This window comes from Schistocerca serialis, chromosome 2 (assembly GCF_023864345.2).
Source record: "Schistocerca serialis cubense isolate TAMUIC-IGC-003099 chromosome 2, iqSchSeri2.2, whole genome shotgun sequence".
NCBI classification, from domain to species: Eukaryota; Metazoa; Arthropoda; class Insecta; order Orthoptera; family Acrididae; genus Schistocerca; species Schistocerca serialis.
The window spans coordinates 743,353,008-743,375,599 of NC_064639.1; the positions used below are offsets into that span (position 1 = coordinate 743,353,008).

A 22,592-nucleotide genomic window follows, 5' to 3' on the forward strand; every position below is an offset into this window, starting at 1 on the left:
AACCTAAGGACATCACACACATCCATGCCAGAGGCAGGATTCGAACCGGCGGCCGCAGGGGTCTCGCGGTTCCAGACTGTAACGCCTAGAACCGCTCGGCCCCTCTGGCCGGCAGTGGTTTCCATTTCTCACCTAATCGGACCTTGTTTTCCGAATATGCCTCGTATATGACGCAGAGAAAATGATGTCTGATGGTTGACATTCTGTTTCTTACTCAGGAATGTTATTATCAGCTATTGTTGAGGTGACGGGTATCAGTATAATATGGTACTTTAAGGAATGCACTTACTTGAATCCTTGAATAGTTTTTAAATACTTCAGAAAGGAAGTAAAATGCACATGTGATTTATACTGGTAGTTTCAGAGGGTAACCAATCACTTTACACCTACAGACGAATATTACGACGTCCAATATGTGTCTCTCGTTGAGACAGACAGTTGGGTCACCCAACAGATCATGGTTAATGGAAATTTAAATAACCATATAATGTAGTGGCGAGCGGCTTTTTTATGTACTCTCATGTGTTATAACCTCATATGTACTACAGAAGCTACGCCTCGCATGAGTTTGTACCACTTGTTGAAGAGACCGCAAAAACAACTTCCACAAATTCATTAATGTCTGCAAGGCTTAGTGACCTACAATAATGACCGAGTATAAGAAACACCGCTCCATGAATAGTCCCCTGAGAACAGAGTTGTAACTAACAAGAAGATCACGCGGCAATTTTCTTTGTAATTTCGTGTAGTTATGGTTTGTGGAATTCAGAATCCAAATATACCCCTCGAAAGCAGTTCGATGCAACTCATAAAATTTATCCACAAAATCGTATTTGAAATTTTCCAACCTTTTTAATATGTTAAAATAAGGCAAAGTTTTCGATGAGCAGTGTAGCTGTTTGGCAGAGTGCTCGCTCACTTTGTGGGGGACCTGAGTTCGATTGAAGGTGTAATGAAATTTTTAAACAAACGTGCATGTTCTACGAGCATTTCCGTGAAGCAAAGAATACGTAAATCGCACGAGACTAGTAATCATTAGAACCAGTTTCGTTTCGGTCATTATTTTCTTCGTTCTTTTTCGTTCAGTTAGAATACCTGCATCGAAATACTTGGGAGGGATACGTTTCAGTTCTGAAGTTCACATCCCATAAATACAAAAATTATAAAAATCCTACTGAGCCTGAGACGGCAACAAAATTCCCCTACTTTTAACATTAGTCTAACGTGTGGAGTACGGTATGTGATGCTAGTCGACGTTTTAGCTAAATGACACTGAAATGACTAACAGCAGCACATACTACGCTCATTCTGCCGAGGTGAAACAGTCATACGCCAAACTGTGAATGTCCCTTAAGTGGGATCCTGAAATGGGGTAAACATGCGTAGAAACCAGCAGTGCGGTTGTGGTCTTCCCCTAAGTATTCTCGGTTATATGCTCTATACAAGCTTCGTAATGAGAGCGTAAGTTGTAGAAGTGTTAATTAGTTTTGATAAGTTACACACAACATAGCTCTCGTGTGATTTTTATTGGGCCTTTCATCAGAATCAAGAGGAATTTACAACACTCGTCATCCGCTTTGACCAGTAACGTGAGGGCAACGGCTGATGTGATGTTTCTTTCTGCATATTTTGAATTTATTGCGTTATTAGTCATATTTCCGTTGGTTTCGAGAAAAAATGTTTTTATAATCTCTGTTGTGCATGAGACACATAATATTCTCTTCTATTTTAGCGGGAATTCTAATTAGTCATCTATTTATCGGTCTTCCTCTATGATACACATTTTCAGTTTTTGGATTCTTATTGTTTATCTTGGTCTGCACTAAAGCTATAGAAACATTTTTATTGCGAAACTTTATTCATCCATTTCTCGTAAAAGATTATCTTGCTAATTACTGATAGAGCATATTACATGAAACTCAGAAGTATCTGTCTTCCAGATGCAGTAATCAAAACTGACTCATTTAAGTCTTAAAAGATGGCCAAGTATACGACGAAGCCAAGATGATTTTTTTTTTTTTTTTTTTTTTTTTTTGCTTGCCTATGACATGTTCACTGTGTCACAGATTAGAGCGAACGACTAGTATCGCCATTAACATTTTATGCGACAATTTTCTACCTCGTATACTTTGGGGATCTATTATAATGAAATTTCAACAAATGATGCAACAGATGGCTATTGAACTGTATGTTTAGAGATGTTCTTCTCTTGTCTGTTAGCACAGGTGTTTAATTGAAAGTTGTGGGATTACATCATGTGTTTATACCAGAGTATACTACCTACGTAACGTAACGTGTCTGTATTTGGATGAGAAGATTGACAGCTGAGAACAGGAGGGGCAATGTACTCGTCACTGTCCGTGTGCGTGGTATGAGCGATCTACCAGAGGCTGTGACGTTCCTTGTTGCATGCTTTCACCTGTCCCTTATTTAAAGGGGTTTTCGGTCTCGACGTTTCAAAAAATAGTTTTCTTTTCGAGTTTTTGACTTCTTTCAGTCCTAAGAAGGTAAAATTCATAAGATTTTGTCGGGGAATTATTATTTGTTTGAAAATCGTATTTCAATGGAAGCGCGCATATGCCGATACCTGAAAATCATGTTTCAATGGCAGCGCGCATACGCCCACCTAAGCCGATCTAGGCGACTGAGTCTATCGACATTTCTTTGTCTGTAATGCTCTTTCTAACGTTCTACGTCGAAGGAAATATCTATATAGGTGTTTTACGAGCCCACCAGAAGTATCAAGTCTATACTTTCGAGAAAAAATTGATGAAAAAAGCGATTATGGCAACACTACGTCACGTCACGGCGAATGATAATTCGCAATACGATTACTTTTCTGAAAGTTGGTGCAAACAAAAACAAGTTTAGATGAACGGGACACTGAATACTTCTGATCATATGAAGTAATGGAGCAATGAGTTCATTAATTGGGACTTACGCTCCGAAACACATGTTTTCGAGTGTAAAAGTTATCCAAATTGCTGACAATCGGGCGAGCGTAATTTTTTACAACAGATGAAAGGATGTCCTGTGTTTTAAGAGAAAATCGTTCTGATACGTCTAACAGTGGAATAAACGCACCGGTACTGTTATTGCAAAGATTGTGGGGTAGATAACTCTCAGAGTTTCTAATATGGACCAAAACAAGGAAAAATCTAATAAACATGGGTTCTAAAATACATGCCTTAACAGCTGTGAACACTTATTCATCTTTGATACCGCGAATCTCATGTCTTGTATGGCAAGTTCATTGGTTTCCATATTTTTGGAAGAAATAGTAAGGACTAAAACAAGCACAACATGTATAGTAAATAGATGCTATAAAAGGCAAGCTTTAAGAGCTATTGGGACTTGCTCTGTAGCAGAGATGCGTTCCATAGGGTTTGCTTAAACTTTTGAGTTCTTAATTTAAATACCGCCATCTACAATCTTTACTGCTATATAAGGAAACTCATATTTCACTGTCGTAGAAAAAAAAATGCAGATGAATCTCTAGCTTTTGCTTGATGATGTCAACATTTTGCTGGAGCAAAGTAACCGTATGGTGGTGACGCCGATTCAAGGTAAAAGTAAGTTTTTGTGTAGAATAAAGCTTCATGCTTGTAGGGACGCGGGAGCGACAGTTCCAAACGGGACGCTGGTCTCTTGCGCCATGAGACATCAGTGGGTCCCGTGGCGGGACAGAGCAGCTAGCAGCTGCCCAACTAGCCTTTCGTGCGTGCGCCACTCCGGCCCTCTTTGCAAGATTCCAGATTCCTGATGCAGTCATTATATCTACATGATGTTCTAGAAAGAGCGTGCAAAAATTCAACAGGACTTACAGGATGCTTAACTGAACAATTTTAGATAGGGAACGTGGTGTCGGAGAAGCCAGGTTAAGGATAGAATAGGAATAAAATAACATTACTGTCTACTTTTTTATTTCTTATTTACAGTTAATTGCAAGAAGCGTGACTGTCGAAATGCAAGTACCATTTGTACTATGTCTTACAAAATGTGCTGAAACTGACGCCAGTCAACTTCAGCGCAAGCATGACATCGGCGAATAAGATGGTGACATACCCTGACAAATATCCCTGGTGTAATTCGAATCACATTACAGGCAGCTAAAATTCTGGAAAATAAATCCATCTCCGTACCCAATCGTGTCTCATACACTTGATTTTAGTTATCCCCTAAGGAAATAATCAAAGGGATTCAGTCAGGTGGCCTCGCAGGACACAGAACACGACCTCCCCTTCCAATCTAGCGACCAGGAAGTACAGCACTGCGATGGTTGCGGACATCCACACTGAAGTGAGGCGGTGCACCGTCATGCTGTACCCCATCCTCTCCAACACCAAGGGTACGTTCTCCAACAGCTCATTTAGGTTTACCTTGCACGAGCATCAAGTACCGGTGGCCATTCAGACGGCCAGGTAGAAGAAGGATACGGCCCAATGAGATAGTCACCTACAGTGGTGACCCAGATATTCACAGCGAAACGTACTTCATGGTGTGACTCTAGTAGAGCCTGAGGGTTTTCCTCAACTCACACATGGCTATTTCTGCTGTTCTAAATACCATGACGATCGAATGAGGCCTCGTCAGTAAACAACACCGTTTGGAGAAAATCTGGTCTATCTGGTTGGAACAACCACTGACACAATGCCACACGTGGTGCAAACTCAGTCACAAGCATTTCATGGACTCGTTGCGGGTGATACGGGTCTAATAGTTCGTGGACTACTTGCCATACGATGGTACGTGCCACACCCATTGCACGCGCAATACGACGAGTCCTGGTATTGGGGTCCGTTGCAGCACGTTTCAACACCTGCTCTTTATAATAGAGTTGTAATTAGGCTGTTTAGGTTCTTATGTCGGTAACGCCACGTAGCGCTCTGTATGAAAATCACTGTACTTTGTGCCGTCTGTGGCTGGTTGGACTCATTGTTGGAATATTCGCTTGTGTAGCGTTGGGCAGTTGGATATGAACAGCGCGTGGCGTTGGGCAGTTGGAGGTGATCCGCCAGCAGTGGTGGATGCAGGGCCATTCTTTTGTGGGGATTATTAAAAGTCAGATTGCGTTGAGCTAAAAAATATATTATGTGTCAGTTTAGTGATGATACGAATAAGTGAAGAGAGAATTGTCTGAGTACGTCCAGTTTTGCTCAGCTGTTTGAAAAAATAATTTTTCTAAGGGGACGTTTTAGAGTGTGCGATGGTGCTTAGGTTGCCGGACCCTTGTTTCTTCTGCCACAGAATCAGTCTTGCCGTCCGCAATGGCCGAGCGGTTCTAGGCGCTTCAGTCTAGAACCGCGAGACCGCTAAGGTCGCAGGTTCGAATCCTGCCTCGGGCATGGATGTGTGTGATGTCCTTAAGGTTGAAGTAGTTCTAACTTCTAAGGGACTGATGACCTCAGATGTCAAGTTCCATAGTTCTCAGAGCCATCTGAACCATTATTCGAACCAGTCTTCAGCAATCGAGGGAAATATACACTCGTCGTGGCGGATGATGCCTGTTAGGATATTGTTCTGTGTACATCTTTCCAGCAGCGAGAGCATTGCAACGTACTTCCCAATACACAAGGTGCATGTCAGTGAGTTCAGTGCAGCTATACCGGTACCTGCTCCATCGTATTGTACTGTACGTCTCTGAATAGTACTGAGTAGTCAATGGATCTGAAGTTGTTTCATAGCACGTTCTGTCACGGAACAATGTAAATACATTACAAAACGGCGACATTGTGGACAAGTAACGTACGTCTACATCTAAATCTACATGGATACTCTGCAAATCACATTTAAGTGCCTGGCAGAGGGTTCATAGAACCACCTTGACAATTCTCTATTATTCCAATCTCGCACAGCGCGTGGAAAGAATGTACACCTATATCTTTCGGTACGATCTCTGACTTCCCTTATTTTATCTTGGTGATCGTTCCTCCCTATGTAGGTCGGTGTCAACAAAATATTTTCGCATTCGGAGGAGAAAGTTGGTGATTGCAATTTCGTGAGAAGATTCCGTCGCAACGACTAACGCCTTTCTTTTAATGATGTCCAGGCCAAATCCTGTACCATTTCTGTGACACTATCTCCCATATTTCGCGATAATACACAACGTGCTGCCTTTGTTTGAACTTTTTCGATGTATTCCGTCAGTCCTATCTGGTAAGGATCCCACACCGCGCAACAGTATTCTGAAAGAGGACGGACGAGATTAGTGTAGGCAGTCTTCTTAGTATGTCTGTTACATTTTCTGTGTCCTGCCAATTAAACACAGTCTTTGGTTAGCCTTCACCAAGCCTTCCCCACAACATTTTGTGTGTGTTCCTTCCAATTTAAGTTGCTCGTAATTGTAATACCTAGGTATTTACTTAAATTTACTGCTTTGAGATTAGACTGATATATCGTGGAACCGAAGTTTAACGAGTTCCCTGTAGCCCTCATGTGGATGACCTCACACTTCTCGTTATTTTGGGTCAACTGCCACTTTTCGCACCATTCCGATATTTCTTCTAAACCGTTTTTCAATTTGTTTTTGTCTTCTGATGACTTTATTAGTCGACAAACGACAGCGTCATCTGCAAACAACCGAAGACGGCTACTCGGATTGTCTCCAAAATCGTTAATAGAGGTAAGGAACAGCAAAGGGCCTATAACAATACCTTGGGGAACGCCAGAAATCACTTCTGTTTTTCTCTATGACTTTCCGTCACTTACTACGAACTGTGACCTCTCTGACAGGAAATCAGGTATCCAGTCACATAACTGAGACGATATTCCATAAGCACGCAGTTTCAGTACGGGCCGCTTTTGTGGTATAGTGTCAAAAAAAGTCTTCCGGAAATCCTGAAATTCGGAATCGATCTGAAACCCCTTGTCAATAGCACTCAACACTTCATGTGAATAAAGAGCTAGTTGTGTTTCACAGGAACGATGTTTCCTAAACCCGTGCTGACTGTGTGTCAATAGGTCGTTTTCTTCGAGGTAATTCATAATGTTCGAACACAATATATGTTCTATGATCCTGCTGCATATCGACGTTAAGGATATGGGCCTGTAATTTAGTGGATTACTTCTACCACCTTTCTTGACTATTGGTGTGACCTGTGCAACTTTCCAGTCTTTGGGAACCTGCATCACGACTTTCTGGTAATAAGGCTCGTGCAATTTTTTTTCCTTGCACGAAATAAGGAATGTAAATGTGGATGAACAGGTTAGTACGTGTAAACTGGTTCTCATGTTAGTTGTAAATAAGCTGGAAAACAGTAATCGTAGACAAAGCGGTAGACAGATTATTTGCGCCGACCGGGGTGGCCGAGCGGTTCTAGGCGCTTCACTCCGGAACCGAGAGACCGCTACGGTCGCATGTTCGGACATGGATGTGTGTGATGTCCTTAGGTTAGTTAGGATTAAGTACTAGGGGACTGATGACCTCAGAAGTTAAGTCCCATAGTGCTAAGAGCTATTTGAACAGGTCATTACCATATCTCAAGCTGGCTTCTCTGGCCCCAGGTTCTGTACCCCAAATTGCTCAGTGGAGCAATCTCTGTGTCCTTTCACATTTTTGCACGTTCTAACGGAAACACACTGTATGTATGCAGAATCACGTACCAGCCCCGGAAATCAGTGATTTCAACTCCTGATGACAGTGGTAGACAGCTGTCGGAAGCACGATTGGTTTATTTAAAACAACGCCGCCTGTAAGGCGAGCAGATTTTATTGTAACTAGCATATTCAGTGATAAGAAAAGTTTTCCTGCGATGAAAGTGGATACAAGCGAGTTAATAAGCTTGAATGTTGATCGTAGAGCTGAAAATTACCTCTAATGGACTTGAACGTGCCAGTCTTTCGTAGGTCGTTGATGCCGACGAAGGCTTCCTTCACGGCGGGGTTCCTGCGCACGATGTCGGCTATGGCGCGCGCCTCGGCTGCGGACCCGGGCACCGCCAGCTCGGCGCCGTCCTGCCGGCACCTGGCGAGCGCCTGCTCGTAGCTGCGGCCCGTCCGGAACAGCTTGTAGAGGCCGGCGCCGGGCACGTGCTCGTACCCGCGCGGCACGCGGCCCCGTATGTCTGTGGACAGTCAAAATGGCTCCGAGCACTATGCGCCTTAACTTCTGAGGTCATCAGTCGCCTAGAACTTAGAACTTATTACATCTAACTAACCTAAGGACATCACACACATCCATGCCCGAGGCAGGATTCGAACCTGCGACCGTAGCGGTCGCTCGGATCCAGACTGCAGCGCCTAGAACCGTACGGTTCGCCGGCCGGCTCTGTGGAGAGTCGCTGTACGCTAACTGCACCGTGGAAGTGACAGGCACCCTCAATCACCCAACATTGAGGGGGGTGTCATAGATTTGGGATGAAAAATACAGGCAATTAAGAGGCAATGAGGTGTGCTCGATGATCGATATATTGTCTCAAACTGTTTATAAGCCAAACTTCAACTCACAATACGAGCATGAAAGAAGACTAATGTAGGCATAGCTCAAAATATGAAACACACTCTACTGGCTATTAATATTGCTACACCACGAAGATGACGTGCTACAGATGCGAAATTTAACCGACAGGAAGAAGATGCTGTACTATGCAAATGATTAACTTTTCAGAGCATTCACACAAGGTTGGCATGACATGAGGAAAGTTTCCAACCGATTTCTCATACCCAAACAGCAGTTGACCGGCGTTGCCTGGTGAAACGTTGTTGTGAAGCCTCGTGTAAGTAGGAGAAATGCGTACCATCACGTTTCCGACTTTGGGTAAGGTCGCATTGTTCAAAAAATGGTTCAAATGGCTCTGAGCACTATGGGACTCAACTTCTGTGGTCATCAGTCCCCTAGAACTTAGAACTACTTGAACCTAACTAACCTAAGGATGTCACACACATCCATGCCCGAGGCAGGATTCGAACCTGCGACCGTAGCAGTCCCGCGGTTCCAAACTGCGCGCCTGGAACCACTAGACCACCGCGGCCGGCAAGGTCGCATTGTAGCCCAGCTAGATTGCGGTTTATCGTATCGCGACATTGCTGCTCACGTTGGTTGAGATCCAATGGGATCAGGAGGGTAATACGAAACACCGTGCTCTATCCCAACGGCCTCTTATCACTAGCAGTCGAGATGACAGGCATCTTATCCGCATGGCTGTAGCGGATCGGGCACCCACGCCTCGATCCCTGACTCAACAGACGGGGACCTTTGCAAGACGACAACCATCTGCACGAACACTTCGACGACATTTGCAGCAGCATGGACTATCAGCTCGGAGACCATGGCTGCCGTTACCCTTGACGCTGCTTCACATACAGGAGCGCGTGCGATGGTGTACTCAACGACGAACCTGGCTGTACGAATCGCAAAACGTCATTTTTTTCGGATGAATCCAGGTTCTGTTTACAGCATCATGATGGTCGCATCCGTTTTTGGTGACATCGCGGTGAACGCACGTTGGAAGCGTGTATTCGTCATCGCCATACTGGCGTATCACCCGGCGTGATGGTATGGGGTGCCATTAGTTGCACGTCACGGTCACCTCTTGTTCGCATTAACGGCACTTTGAACAGTGGACGTTACGTTTCAGATTTATTACGACCCGTGGCTCTACCCTCCATTTGATCCCTGTGAAACCCTACATTTCAGCAGGATAATGCACGACCGCATGTTGCAGGTCCTTTATGGGCCTTTCTGGATACACACAATGTTGTACTGCTGCCCTGGCCAGCACATTGTCCAGATCTCTTACCATTTGAAAACGTCTGGTCAATGGTGGCCGAGCAACTGGCTCGTCATAATACGCCAGTCACTACTCTTGATGAACTGTGGTATCGTGTTGAAGCTGAATGGGCAGCTGTACCTGTACACGCCATCCAATGTCTGTTTGACTCAATGCCCAGGCGTATGAAGGCCGTTATTACGATCAGAGGTGGTTGTTCTGGGTACTGAATTCTCACGATCTATGCATCCAAACGGGGTGAAAATCTAATCACATGTCAGTTCTAGTATAATATATTTCTCTCCAATGAATACCCGTTTATCATTTGTTCTTGGTGTAGCTATTTTAATGGCGAGTAGTGTATTCGCCTAAGACCTCAGTAACAGGACTTGTCATGAATGCAGTTGAGCCCACGTTCAGGTTTGTTTCAAACCTGAATTTACTGAGGAAGCGTCTCCATGAAAAAGACAGTGCGAGTGAAAGCCTAAAAATACAGGGTGTTTCAAAAAGAATATACGTATTAGGAAGCACTGCTTTCTCCAATCTATCGATTGCTGCGCTTCGACTCGCCTATTGGAGAAACGAATACAATCTAGTTTATATTGATAGTTGCCAGATGTCAGTTGTCTTCAGTTTCGCTTGGTAACCTTATATGTTTAACATGGCTACTCCACAGCAGAAATCATTTTGTGTTCTCGAGTTTGCGAAGTGCAATTCCGTGATTACAGTGCAAAGACGTTTCAGGTTGAGGTACCAAATTGATCCTCCGAATGGGTGGGACATTTTTATATGGTATCGAAAGTTTTTAGATGAGGGATGTGTATGTAAAGGAAACAGTGATGGCCGCCCTAGTGTTCCTGACGAAAATATTGCACGAATTCAAACTGCTTTCCAAAGTAGTCCTTCAAAATCAACTCCTCCTGGAGTTACAACTGTCTACCACAACAATTTGGCGTGTTTTGAGATGTCGGTTGGTTATGAAGCCGTACAAGTTATAGCTGTTAAAAGCTCTGCGTCGTGATGACAAACGCAGAAGTGTGGTAATTTGTAACGAGATCCCTGATGCTATTAACAAAACTTTCGCACAGCGCATCGTGTTCAGTGATGATAACATTTTCACATCACTTCATAATTACCACTTCGACAATATTTACACATGTGAAAACAGATTATAATTTTACAGTTTGTAAGAAGGCATACCCTAACAAGAAAAGACAAATTTTACAGAATAAAATGGGGTAATGTGTATACAAAACAATGCATACACGTTAGTAAAAGAAAAAAAATATCCTTTCTACACTGCATTTAACCCTCTCCTATCAAATGATGAACTGCAGGAGCATGTAGTTGCTATAGCATCGATAAATGGTGTCTTTATGATAACAAAAAGAAAAGAAAGGAATGGTTGAGCCCAGACAAAGGAGCACCTTCCCATTCAAAGACATTTGCGCATCCACAGAAGACAATGTTTTGCATCTGGCGGAACAGCGACGATGTCGTGCACTACGAATTGGTTCCCCGAAGTGTAATCATCACTGCCGACATTTACTGTCGACAAATGAACGTCTTGCAGGCGAAATACAAGAACAACGGCCAGGAAGGATGCGTAGAGTGATGCTCCACGGTAACTCCCGCCCGCATTTCACTAGATTGACAAAAACACTGTACGGGAGTTGGGTTGTGAAGACAGTCCACTTCTACCTTATTCACCTGACGTCGCACCCTTAGATGTTCACTTTTTCCGCTCTGTATCAAACAACCTTCATACGGAACTTCCTTTCAGGATGAAAGTGTTCTCCGGATAGGGCTCGACCAGTTCTTCCCCTCAAAACCACTTCATTTCCACAGTCGTGAAATCGAATGGTTACCCCCGCGTTGGTGGACTGTTGTAAATAGATAAGGAGAATATATTATTGATGACTAAATTCTCTTCTGCAACTGTTGTGTTTATTAAACTTACAGAACGCTACGAATTATGCACCAACCTGGTATTTAGGGGAGCATCATAAAGAACAATCATAACAGGTAATATGTAAAACAATAATACTAGCTGATATGCGTTAATTCTGATTTAACAGTAACCAGTAGGATATTTAAATACGATCTCGTAGGGCTAAGGACACTTGGCTGAAAACTCTAGTTGCAGTGCCACATTAAAATGAAATGAAATGATCGTACGGCATAACTGACCGGGAGAACCCATCTAGAGTAGTTGGGCAGCCTGGCTCACGTATTTCTACTTGACGCCACTTCTGCGACTTATACGTCCTTGTGATGCAGATCAGATGCAGTGTTAACAACAAAAGAAATATCCAGTCCCCGAGTGCAGGAAACCTCCAACTGTGCCAGGAACTGAACCTGCGATCTCACAATACAGGGGCAGCGACGCTAACCACTTAGCCACGAGTTGCAGACCGTGTAGAAATGAGTGTCTCTTACGAATAGCGCCTGATGCGAGGTTAGCAGCGTAATGTAATTTCTTCTTGGAAAAGGAAACACGCTATTCCAGATTTTTAAGTAAAAAAAAAAAGTATCTATGGGGATGGTGTCATGATTCGCATTCATGTCTTCAAGTTGTGTTCTGAGTTTAAAGCTATCAGAACGAACGTTCTTACTGGTAATGGTGGATAAGATCAAAGAAATAATTCGCGGTCACTGTCGATAGACCTTGCACAAGGTGGAAATGGATATTTTTTATTAACGTGTTCACATCGAGTTTTCTACATAGTCATTCCTTCAGTCCCAGTGTTATTTTATTGTTAATGTATGTCTTGGGACAAACTGTAAAATTTTACTCTGGATTTAAAATATGTAAATATTGTCAAAGGTGGCTATTTTAGTTTCATCACCCCACCAATTGCGAAATCGAAACGTCAATGAAAATCAAAAATGTCTTATTTGCAACATTTGGCTATACTTTCTAACTACTTCCTATCTGGTCGCCGCTCCGACTCCGACATTCTTCGTAGAGAGGTTTCGACTTTCCAATGTCCTCTCTATAGAAGGCACCCATCTTTGATTTCCAACAGTTCCCTACTATGGTATGCAGTTCGTCTTCTGTGCCAAAATTCTTTCCTCCTACCCAGTGGTTCATGTGAGCGAAGAGATGAAAGTAAGAGGGAGCCAAATCCTGGCTGTGTGGTGAGTAATCAAACACTTCCCACGGAAAACGCTGCAAATTCGTCTTTGCTGCATCTGCATTATACAGTCAAGAATTGTCATGAAGAAGGGAACGCTTGACATTTATGTGGGCTGCATGAAAGCAAGCGAAACGCTTCCGCAGGACTTCACGCTTGGCGGGAGACACTATTTTCTAGGCATCTTTATTTGCCCATTATGCACTCAGAACTGAAAACTGACTTGGCGCGATAGACGGGTATACTAGAGACACTGTACAACACACCTGCTCAAAGCTTCATAGGATTACCGGATTTTCCCTGTTGTTTTACGTTAGTGACTGATCAGAGGTTACAAAAAAGTGCCATCTTAGACTGTAATTATAACAGATCTGATAATGTTGTTCTCTATGAAAGGTAATGCTATGACCCAGTTAGGGATATATTTTATCTACGTGGAATTCAGTTAAATTTTGTTAAGCCCACATCTGACGGGTGCTGGAAGATGGGCACCATCCCAGAGACCCTGCTGGTGAAGCAATGTCGTGAAAATGCCTGCAGGTGCGACGCTCTGTGTAGCCCTGCTGACAGACAAGCAACAGTGGGAGCTGATGCTATGGGTGATGAGAGCATAGATGTCTGGGGAGCGAATCCGTCTGGTGTCTGGATAGCGGCATCTGACGCTGACAGACGCACAATGAGTCAGTGCTAGGAGGGCGTCAGATCGACCCTGAGCTCATCAATGTTGCTGTTGTACTCTGTGGAAGACGGTCCGATCAGAATGACGATGAAATGGTAATAACTTCATGGCAGAAGACAACTCAGTGATTCGCGGCTCGAACTGATGACCAGCGCAGCTGGACGGTCAGTATTTGTACATACTAAAGTGAGTTTGTTGGAATGTTTCTTCTACGTCATGCACGCACATGTCGAGAGCGTATTTTACATAATTGAGAAGAAGTGATTAAGCATGGAAATTAAAAACTAATCGCCCACAATATCTTCATCAAACTTATGGAACTGCCTGTGACAAAAGAAACACTGTGTAATACATTCATACCAAAACTGTTGCACAGACACAAGTGCGAATCATGTGCTTACCTTTAGAACAATCTATTTGTGGTTGCTGCCCAGAATGCTGGGAACTTGTCTGGAACAAGAAAAATTTATTACTCTTTCATGTGGATCTTAAGCATAGACAGTGGTTCAGTTACTTTCTGACAATAATATTCTGATAGCTACTTAAAATTCTTCAACATTAGGAAACTTAACAGATTAAACAGGTAAATTTCTTATTCTGTATCTAGATCTGAATTCTGAAGGTGGCAGGGGTAAAATACAGGGAGCGAAAAGCTATTAACAATTTGTACAGAAAGCAGATGGCAGTTATACGAGTCGAGGGGTATGAAAGGGAAGCAGTGGTTGGGAAGGGAGTGAGACAGGGTTGTAGCCTATCCCCGATGTTATCCAGTCTGTATCTTGAGCAAGAAATAAAGGAAACAAAAGAAAAGTTCGGAGTAGGTATTAAAATCCATGGAGAAGAAATAAAAACTTTGAGGTTCGCCGATGAATTGTAATTCTGTCAGAGACAGCAAAGGACTTGGAAGAGCAGTTGAACGGAATGGACAGTGTCTTGAAAGGAGGATATAAGATGAACAACAAAAGCAAAACGAAGATAATGGAATGTAGTCGAATTAAGTCGGGTGATGCTGAGGGAATTAGATTAGGAAATGAGACACTCAAAGCAGTAAAGCAGTTTTGCTATTTGGGGAGCAAAATAACTGATGATGGTCGATGTAGAGAGGATATAAAATGTTGACTGGCAATGGCAAGGAAAGCGTTTCTGAAGAAGAGAGATTTGTTAACATCGAGTATAGATTTAAATGTCAGGAAGTCGTTTCTGAAAGTATTTGTATGGAGTGTAGACATGTATGGAAGTGATACATGGACGATAACTAGTTTAGACAAGATGAGAATAGAAGCTTTCGAAATGTGGTGCTACAGAAGAATGCAGAAGATTAGATGGGTAGACCACATAACTAATGAGGAGGTATTGAATAGAATTGGGGAGAAGAGGAGCTTGTGGCACAACTTGAGAAGAAGGGATCGGTTGTTAGGACATGTTCTGAGATGTCGAGGGATCTCCAATTTAGTATTGGAGGGCAGCGTGGAGGGTAAAAATCGTAGAGGGAGACCAAGAGATCAATACACTAAGCAGATTCAGAAGGATGTATTCTGCAGTAGGTACTGAGAGATGAAGAAGCTTGCACAGGATAGAGTAGCATGGAGAGCTGCATCAAACCAGTCTCAGGACTGAAGACCACAACAACAACAACAACAACAGATCGGAATATAGAAATATTGTCAAGTCCAAACTCGAAACCAGGATCATCAGTGTAATACGACAGTCACTGAAAGCACGTTTATTACGAACACCAACGTACAGCCAGAACAGAACTTTTTGTCTGGAGAGTGAAGATTTTTATATATATTTCAAATGATCCAGAATTCTGATATTTATACATATATCGAATATTCAAGAATACACGAACATCACAAACGGAACATGTATCCAGAGCCTTTCAGAATAGCCAAATAACAGAAAAACGTGTAATGTATAGTGGTCGGGTTTGAATTGGCGACCTGCAGTGCGGAAGGTAGCGACGTTAACTACTACAACATGCTAGGTGCACCACAGGTCGTAGTAGTGGTCTATCCCGCTATTCTCATTGGAGTCGACTACACTACTCTGCGTCTACATTTTGTCCGTGGTCCTCTGTTTGCCGGCGCTGGAGGATCATCGCATTCTGGTAGCGTTTTTACACCTTATGCAATATGATGAGTATTTAAGACGGCTCCTCCCATCGATTCTTCGTAATCTTCCAGTGTGTGCCCAGTTTCCTTCAACCATCATGATCGAGCCACACCTCTACACAATAGTGTGGCTCCATATAGGAGATAGGGATGGTGTGTCTGTCTTTTTGTTGTCTTGATGGAGGTCATAATCCCTGACTTCATATATGACAACCGACAAGCGACTAAGGATTCGGCGACTAAGGATATGGCCCAAGGTAGTGCTTTGGTAACTTTTCCAGTAATCCCAGTTTCCTCAGAGGCCGAAAACTCTGCACCAAATATCTCAAGCTGTATTTCACTAGGCGTTACAGTGCTCTCGCTGTTTCTCCTGGGTGTCCAAAGTCCGTATGCGACTCACCTACCTTCCTTCTTCGGCCCGTAATGAAGTGTTCCACATAATCATCATGAGTATCGTCTGGTTTAAACATAAACGGTGTATCCATTGTCCTTTCCGTTCCGCAACGCTGGAGCAGAAAGAATGGTGTGAAACCGGCAGTGTCTTGCTTCATTGTGTTCTATACGAATGTCAGTATCATACTCCAATCAGTCTTTTCATATCAACGTACGTCGGGAGCACGTCTGCTAGTTTCTGACTAAGGCGATTTTTGAGGCCTTTCGTCTGTGGATGGAAGGCACTTGTCATCCTGTGGGCGATGTCACAATCCGAAATTAACGCCGAACAGAAAATTTTTTCCACAATCTGAAATCATTAAACGGGGTGCGCTCTGCGTGAAAACGGTGTCTTCTACATAGAATTTGCAATTTTCAAAGATAGCTTTAGTGAAACCATAGCAGTTGAGGCACTCTAAGATTGTTGACTTCGGGATTCTTCCGAAGAACTCGATTTCAAACTGGTGGAATGGTGACACTGCTGAAAGTATTGGCGCAGAATGAACCGGAGATAATAGTGGTACGTTTTACGGTTATTGCCGTTCCTTACAGAGATTCACATACTGCCTAATGGATCGTTAGAAACTTGGCCCGTGATACCTGATTCTGTCTAGAGACTTCACGAATTTCAGGTGATCAGATGCTGGAGAGTCACGGAAAAGCCTCTGGATATCTATCGGTAGGTGAGGTGGGATGATACGCAACCTTTTCAGCCTCGTTGTACCACCGTTCCACTTATACAATGCCTATTAATTTAACTGGAATTCTCCTTTGGGTGAGCCCTCCTTCTTCAAGGTTTCCATGGTTTTCAGCAGTGCTGGATATTCCCTCTTCAAGGCAGCAATGTCATTTAATGAATCGGTGGCTGAGATTTCACATATGCCCCTGTTTTCCAGCAAAGGATTCGTTGTCGACGTCCTTGGTTTTAGTCTGATTTTGTACACCACTGTGGTACGCTCCTGAAACTAGTGCCTGTGTCGCCAGTGAACCCGACGGATCCTTCAGGCTAGTTAGCCTGAATGGTTTGTCAAGCAAATTCTGTTTATGGCCCAAACAACTGCAAGGCACTCTTTCTCGGTTGCAGATCAGTTCATCTCGGACATGGGAAGTACTCTGGAGGCATAAGCTCTCGCTTTATCAGCATCTTCACGAATTTCCACTATAACTGCCTCTATCGTATAACCACTAGCATCTGCGTGAAATTTTGTCTTATCATTCCCATCCTACAATGCTGGAAGTGGAGATGATGTTAATGCGTCCTTACAAATAAGGGAAGACTTTTTGTGCATCTTGCTCCAGAAAAATTTGGTGTCGCCCTGCAGTAGTCCTTGAAAGTCACGGTACAAAAATCCTTTATGAATCGCTGTAGTATGAGTACTTCCGGAGAAAACTCCTCACATCACGAATGTGGAGAATCTGTAACTGTTCGTATTTTCTCGGGATAAGGTTGAACTCCATCTCATTCATTAGTTGTCCCAAGATTTTTATTTTATTTCTTAGGCGGAGAAGAGGCACTTTACGGATTCAGACAGAGTCCTAAAGTCTGAGAACACTGCAGCACGATTGTCAGGTAGCTAACAGGTTCTTTAAGAACTACAGTATCATCCATATAACGAAGACAAGTCATCCAGCCGGCCGTTGTGGCCGTGCGGTTCTAGGCGCGTCAGTCTGGAACCGCGAGACCGCTACGGTCGCAGGTTCGAATCCTGCCTCGGGCATGGATGTGTGTGATGTCCTTAGGTTAGTTAGGTTTAAGTAGTTCTAAGTTCTAGGGGACTGATGACAGATGTTAAGTCCCATAGTGCTCAGAGCCATTTGAACCACTAGTCATCCACTTAAGGTGTCCAAGCAGGTTGTCCACCACACATTAGAAACCGGCCAAAACGTTACGCACTCTAGCCAGCACACCTTTAAGCCCACAAAAACCAACAGGAGATATGAAGGCAGTCTTTTAATTAATCTCGATTTTGTTAATCTACATGTCCTTAGCTGAAAATTCTTTGCTCCTTTTGAGCAGTCTAAGGTGTCGTAAATGTGTTGCAGTGGATAAAACATGGCAGTGGACAAAACATTTTTCCTCGTGATTTTCTTCAGTTTTCAGTAGTTGTCACAGAAACATCGCATGTCGTTACTTATTACAAGGAGAGGACAAGAACTATAAAGGTATGTTGATGTCATGTTGTTGCATCTGCTGCTCATGCTTCCGGATCATCCATTCGTCAAGTTGGCAATACTCTAAATGACCGCTGGCTAATTCACGGACGATGTTCCTTTCAGCACCATCGCTTTAGTACCGTCGAACATGGCCCTCTAGTTGGTGACGATAAGTGTTCGACTCTACAGAAAAAGACAGCGAGTCGACCAACGCCCGGCCAAATTAGCCGTCAGTGGAAACGTTTTTGAGGTTATCTGTCATCCCTGCAACTGTCGTCCACGGAGGATTTTCATCTGTGGCAGCCTCACCTGTATAGATGGTCACCTCGTTTAGTTTTCCAGACCTGGATGGCTAGGCGAGCGGTTGGTACCTAAGTATAGCGATATCAAGCGGCTACGATGTGTTAAGGAACTGCCTCGTCTAGGTACGGCGATGAACTTCGTCCCGATGATCGACTATCTTACGGAGTAATAGTCGTCTAACACTTGCCTTCTTTCTCTGCAGCACCGGATGCCGGATTAACGTTTGAAAACGGTGGCCCAGTTCAATATTCACGGCCTGTTCGACTGATGTGGAGATTGGTGCCTAAGATCTATATAACTATTCTTCAACATTCTCCATTATCTCCTGACGCACAGGGTCGACGTTCAAGTCCACTACTTCTTATGTACTAGGTCTTGCAGTTCACGCTGCCTTAAAATGCTGTATCTGTTGCCTTACAACCTGGTGCTTGAGATAAGGTAGATCATGATTCTCTTCCACAGTTGACATAGAGACGACTTTCAGAAGACAATCATACCTCTTTCGTACAACTCACGAGCGCTCTCTCTCTCTCTCTCTCTCTCTCTCTCTCTCTCTCTCTCTCTCAATCATTTTCCTTTTACATCGCTGCGCTGGCAGCGCTTGATAAATTCTTCAGTCGTTTATGACACTCTTTAGCAGAAAAGCTTCGCGCATGCCTCCTGCGACTCCTTTCATCAAGTATGAGATTTGGTTACCTTCAGTTGTATTTGGATTCACAATGTTGCAAAGGGCCGAAGCATTCTGTATGTAAGAGTGTTTCGTTTCGCCGTTACGTTTTGCCCTGTTCTTTAGTTGTTCTTCCGATAAGCGATCTTGCTGTTGACTATCGTCATTGTTTTCTTCAGTTGTAGTTTGATTTTTCCCAGATTTTGAGCTTCTCCTTCATGTCCTGGAAAAATTGCTGGGCTGTGCCGTGCAAGTAATATTATACATTTGCCAAGCACACCATATCCTCCCAACGCTTGTATTAGGTAGCTCGGTGGAATCCTTTAAGCCATTTCATCGGGTCCCGACCAGGGTCTCTGAAAACCACTAACGGATGCCTGGATCTGCAGCTGACATCCTGTTGGCTTGGAATCTGTTGGTCTCTTAACTATACGGACCTTAGGGACGATGTACTGCTTGTATTTCAGTTCCTGCCTGTGTAGTCGGCTAGTTGGCTTATTGGAAGCATGTTGTTGTAGATGATGGCTTCTCCACCAAAGAATGTCACGCGATAACCAGAGTCAAGTCCGTCCAAATCATGGAGCAGGGTTGTGAACGACCTACCACATTTACCACTGAAAGCACGAATACCAATGTAGAACCAGAACGGAACTGACCTCGAGTAAAGCTATTTCTACAAACTTAGAATATCCCAGAATGCTGGTATTTATATAGACATTGAATATTCCAGATTGTACAAATGTTACAAACATGGGATACATCAAGCACATTCCACAACTGATAAATATGGAAAAAATTGCTGGCGGTCGGGCCTAAATTGGCGACCTGCAGCGCTCTGGCCAACGACGCTAACAACCATACATCACAGCTCACGCCAGCACATATCAACAACCTTAGGAAAGAGGTGAAAGTGATAGAATGTGTGAGGCCAGATTACCCACTCCTATCCCACCCTCCCCACCAGATCCCTACTTATTTAATTTATAAAATGAAATAAGTATTTTATAAAATTAAAGAAGCAGGGTTCTAGGGTGGTGGAGATGGGAGCAGGAGATAAGGAAAACGACAAAAAATACCGAACAAAGATTAAAAATTAAACATTACGGAATCCATTACATTAGTAAATAACGAATGAAGAATTACGATATTCATAAAGTGATGTTAAAAATAAAATCTAAAGAAATCTATAGCCAGTCACAAACTTCTAACATAAAAAGCAAACAAATAAATTAATGAAATTAATTCAGTTATTACGGAAGTGCAGCACTACAAGGCAAATAAAAAGATAAAAACTGTAATAGCTATTTAAACTGGAACGGGGAATAAGCGCTAGAAATGGACATAAACGTGTACTAACTACTTCGATCAAACATGACAACAGTGATTTTGAATGCGCTTTAATCGTGACTGGGAATTAAGTAAAAAGAAAGAAATTGTAACGAAAAAGAGTTCGGATATGAAAAACAAAACCGAATGAAAGTTTTGCTGGGAAAAGTCTAATGGCGGAATAGGTGTGGACAATATTTGGTATTCATGTAAAGCATAAATGACAAAATTATTTCAATTTAACTAACACAGCTTCAACTTCTTATGCGTGGCTGACTTCTGCATGGAATCATTGAACCTTCTCGGCAGCAAAGATTGCTAGAAAAGCATTTAAAATATGACCCATACAATTACTGATACTCATAGTACATTTCGGTATTAGATTAAAGCGCTCTGTTGCCTTTATGATTAGTTTATTGCAACGAAACAGAGTAGCAATGTTTATATTTGTTGTTCTGTGGTTAAGGAAAAACTTTTCTGTTCAATGAAACACATCAATGTTCTGCTTTAGACTACTTCTAATTTTACGCCATGAACTTCTCAAACAGCAAACCCTCTCTTAGGCGTTAACTTGTTCTATACCCTTACGTACAATCTGTAGAGGAAATGTGATCTAATAAACTAATGACGCTTAAGTGCTTGACTGCAGTATGCTTGACTACAAATAAAGGAACATGACACTGTGTCGTTGATATCCGTTATTCCTATACTTACTGCGTTGTAGCCACAGGTTAAATCGATCTGGTGGTAGTTAACCTGGTTGAGGTGACAGTCACATCTCAGACGCCGGTCGTCGTGCAGCGAAGTTACTACACTGGCAGCGGTCACCAGCGTCAGGAATAGCGGCCTCATCGCAGTGCTGTGTGTGGGCGTGTAGTTCCGCTCACAGCAGAGCTATTCCTCGCCCCGATCTTTATGTTCACCTACGGCAAAACAATGAGTACCTCGTGTATGCAGTTCATGTGTTCCCCTAGTCCTGGTTCTCAGCTTTTAAGTAACAGTCACACATCTCCTTAGAAACTGTAGTCTACGAGGGCGTGATGAAAAGCGGTGTCACCCAATTTTTAATTCTGCTCTTAATTCCGGTTGACGTATTATATGTCATGCATTTTCCTTCGTCGACTTTACCGTTACCGTGACTCAGGTTGCAACCCTCTGCCGTTAGAGGTCTCCGAACTGTAGAGTGTAACATGGCTGCGTGTGTCGTAACTGTGGTGTGTAAGGTAACCATGTTGGTGTGTGAAAGAGAGACCCTCAGATAACTGAAAAAGCCAATTTTACTCGTGTGTCTACACAAGGAGCATGCTCTCCTCCAGCATGACAGTACTAGACCACACACGAGCGCTACATTTGCAACAATCCGATGCCTTCGGTTCACTGTTACCGATCTTCCTCAATACGGTCCCTACTTGGCCACATCCGATTTTCAGCTGTTTCCAAAACTAAAAGAATACCTTCGGGAACTTCACATTGATAATGATGAAGCGGTGCAAACAGAGATGAGGTTGTCAGATTGCCGTAAAAGTCAAACATGCGACAGCGACATTATCAACAAACCGGTCTCTCGTTGGGAGGAATGTGTTCGTCACCAGGGTGACTGTGTTGGAGAGTAAATATGTGGACATGAAGAATAAAGAAGTACAATGTTAATATAGTTTGTTTTTATTTTAAAAGCGTTGAGACTTTCCATACAAAAAGTTAGAAGGCATTACTTTTCAGTACACTCACGTAGTATTTGTTAGATTTCACTAGCACTAGCCAACTAATTCTGGTGATCACAGCAAATGGTTATCAGAGCAGACATTCATCAGAAAAATCCTGTCTTGCATTTTAAGTGTTCTCATACATTTAACATTATGCAGATGATAACTGTGACTTTCTGTACCATTATCGCTTGTACCATGAAACGAGCTAGCATAGATTCGAATAATAATGCTCGGTAATGATGCCTTCTACAACGTACGTGAAATCTGTGAGTAATGGACGTTTCCTTAATTCTTGTCTGTCGTAATAATAGCTTAGAATATCCAATGTCAGAGAGTCTGAAGTGTACTGCAACAACCGACAGATTGT

General features: G+C 43.0%; 1 protein-coding gene across 2 annotated transcripts in view; it reads right to left on the reverse strand.

Moving 5' to 3' along the window:
* The window catches only part of LOC126455686 (C-type mannose receptor 2-like), a 56,876-nt gene that overhangs the window by 22,284 nt on the left and 12,000 nt on the right, over nt 1–22,592 (reverse strand). For both annotated transcript variants that reach the window (XM_050091452.1, XM_050091451.1), the window contains exons 2-4: nt 21,234–21,442; nt 13,925–13,973; nt 7,812–8,063 (exon numbers count right to left, since the gene is read on the reverse strand). In XM_050091452.1, coding sequence (XP_049947409.1) covers nt 7,812–8,063; nt 13,925–13,973; nt 21,234–21,371 — 439 coding nt within the window. In that variant the 5' untranslated portion in view covers nt 21,372–21,442. The remainder of the gene's footprint in view (nt 1–7,811; nt 8,064–13,924; nt 13,974–21,233; nt 21,443–22,592) is intronic.